This window comes from Gavialis gangeticus, unplaced genomic scaffold, assembly GCF_001723915.1.
Source record: "Gavialis gangeticus isolate Ggan-Ray unplaced genomic scaffold, GavGan_comp1, whole genome shotgun sequence".
In the NCBI taxonomy this organism is placed as follows: Eukaryota; Metazoa; Chordata; order Crocodylia; family Gavialidae; genus Gavialis; species Gavialis gangeticus.
This window is the reverse complement of record NW_017729009.1, coordinates 10,147,670-10,150,060: the sequence shown is the minus strand read 5'-3', so window position 1 is coordinate 10,150,060 and position 2,391 is coordinate 10,147,670. Positions and strand designations below refer to the sequence as shown.

General features: G+C 52.4%; 1 protein-coding gene across 1 annotated transcript in view; it reads left to right on the top strand.

Moving 5' to 3' along the window:
• Positions 1 to 2,391, top strand: part of TM9SF4 (transmembrane 9 superfamily member 4) — a 43,835-nt gene that overhangs the window by 26,771 nt on the left and 14,673 nt on the right. The window contains exons 10-13 of the mRNA XM_019509974.1: positions 431 to 563; positions 1,101 to 1,182; positions 1,269 to 1,344; positions 1,702 to 1,785. Coding sequence (XP_019365519.1) covers positions 431 to 563; positions 1,101 to 1,182; positions 1,269 to 1,344; positions 1,702 to 1,785 — 375 coding nt within the window. The remainder of the gene's footprint in view (positions 1 to 430; positions 564 to 1,100; positions 1,183 to 1,268; positions 1,345 to 1,701; positions 1,786 to 2,391) is intronic.

Genomic DNA, 2,391 nt, shown 5'->3' with positions numbered 1-2,391 from the left:
ATAATGGTCACAAGCTGGCAGAGGTTAAATTCAGATTAGACATCAGGAGGCGCTACTTCACAGTCAGGGTGGCTAGGATCTGGAACCAACTTCCAAGTGAAGTGGAACTGGCTCCTACCCTGGGGGTCTTTAAGACAAGGCTTGACAATCACCTTGCTGGGGTGGTTTGACCCCAGTACTCTTTCCTGCCGTGGCAGGGGGTCGGACTTGATGATCTGCTCAGGCCCCTTCCAACCCTACTAACTATGAAACACTGAGCTTAGAAACCCTCAGCATAAAACTCGAGAAGCAAGAAGGCTTTTTTGGCTAGGTTGATGGAATCCTGGAAAAGACCTGGTGATGGGGAAGCAGCATGTGGAGCTAGCTGCAGAGGAACCTGCATTTTTATTTATCTAATGAAGTCTCCCTGCCCTTTTCTGGTCTTCTGCAGGAAGACACCATGGAGGAGTCTGGTTGGAAGCTTGTGCATGGTGATGTCTTCAGGCCTCCCCAGTATCCCATGATCCTCAGCTCCCTATTGGGTTCTGGAATTCAGCTTTTTTGCATGATCCTGATAGTCATCTGTGAGTAGCACCGGCTGTCCTCTGTCCTTGGGCAGCTGTGCTTGGAAGGGGTGTGATACTTGCACAGACATAACCAGAATGGAGTGGCATGCCTGTGACTTCGCTGACAGCAGTGTGGCTCACAGGTGCCTGCCTTCCCTCTGAAGTAGCCCTGGTTGATTCTGACTAGCCAGTCAAAGCTGATGCACACTTAAGAGTGCTGAGTTTTTAGGCATCTTTTGTGAAGGAAAACATGTAGTTTCTCTGGGGTCAGCTGTTGTGGAGTTCTTTGGATCTAAAGCCCATCCATGATCTAAGAGCACTGTGCAGAATGGGCTGTGGAAGGTAAAGGGAGTCATTTTCAGTCATGCTGAGAGACCAGGCCTGTGTCCTGTGGGGCTGGTGGTCTCGGTTATGACCTGAGAAATTCAAGTCCTGTGGAGAAGGCAAAGACTTGCCGGATTCCCTGGCCAGTTCGCTTGAGGCAGGAACCTGTCCTGAAACAGCTTGTTAGTAGACCATGAGCCTTTATTGTCACCTCTCCCGTTTGCCTTGCAGTCGTTGCCATGCTGGGGATGCTGTCGCCATCTAGCCGGGGTGCTCTGATGACCACGGCCTGCTTTCTCTTCATGTTCATGGGGTATGTGTTTTTGCGACATTCCCACAGTGGTGCCATTGTCTGACACGCGATGGGAATTGACCGTATTTTTGCCTATTTTCACACAGGGTTTTCGGGGGGTTCTTTGCTGGCCGTTTGTATCGAACTCTGAAAGGCCATCGGTGGAAGAAAGGAGCTTTCTGCGTAAGTGGCTCCTTGAGCCTTCTTGCCAGGTAGTTGAGGGCAGGGTGCCTGGGCTGGGTGGAAGCAAGCAATTTGGCCACCTGCTGTATAGGGGCCATGTCAGCTGGGTGTGGGGTGTAATGCTGTGCATGAGATCTTGACAAGGAGGCAGTCATCACGGTGTGGATCACGGCAGAGTAAAGGAAGAGGGTGCGGTGTAGAATCCCAGGCGCGCACAGAGGAGGAAGGTGGCTGCTGGATGCTAGCAAGATTTTCCCAGATATTTCCTCTGCATCTGTTTCTCCAGCGATAGGCCCATGAGAAAAGGCTGGGGTTTAGCAGGCTCCTGTTCTCTTCCACGTGTGTTCTTCTCTGCAGACTGCTATCCTGTACCCTGGCGTGGTCTTTGGGATCTGCTTCATCCTGAACTGTTTCATCTGGGGAAAGCACTCCTCTGGAGCAGTATGTACCCATTCTCCTTGCAAGCCTGGCTGGGGTGGGGTAATTTAGTGTTTCCGAGAGAGTGCCTCAGTCCCTGGAACATGCAGAGGTCTGCAGTCGAGAGCTAGCCCTGTGATGGTGAATCCATCAGGCGGTTCACACTGGGGGGTCTGGCTGTTAGAAAGCCCAGGAATGCACCAGCTGCAGTGTCTGGGAGGGGGCAGTGCTTTTGCTTCACCTCAGCTGGAGCTTCTGTGGAAGGGACTGTTCAGTGGGGAGATGCCTGAAGGATAAAGGGCAAGAGCAGTTTAGAAAAGCAGGCGAGTCCCTGTTGAAGAAGGACTTGCCCACATGGCAGGTGTTTTGGCAGCTGTACCTGGATGCAGATGGCTGATGAGATGCCTTTGCAGCTAAGCAGGCCAGGGCCCAGAGCTGCACTTCCAGGAGTCTGCCAGGAGAGGCTGCCCACGTAGGGGCATAGAAGCAACAAGCAACTCAGTGAAGCTGCTCTGGGAAATGACTCCTTGGCTTTGGTTCCTGTGTGCTCAGTGGAGGCTGCAGCTCCTCTGCTTGCCTTGGGGACAGGGTTGTTGGCAGTTTTGGTTTTGCTTTCATACTTGAAGTGAG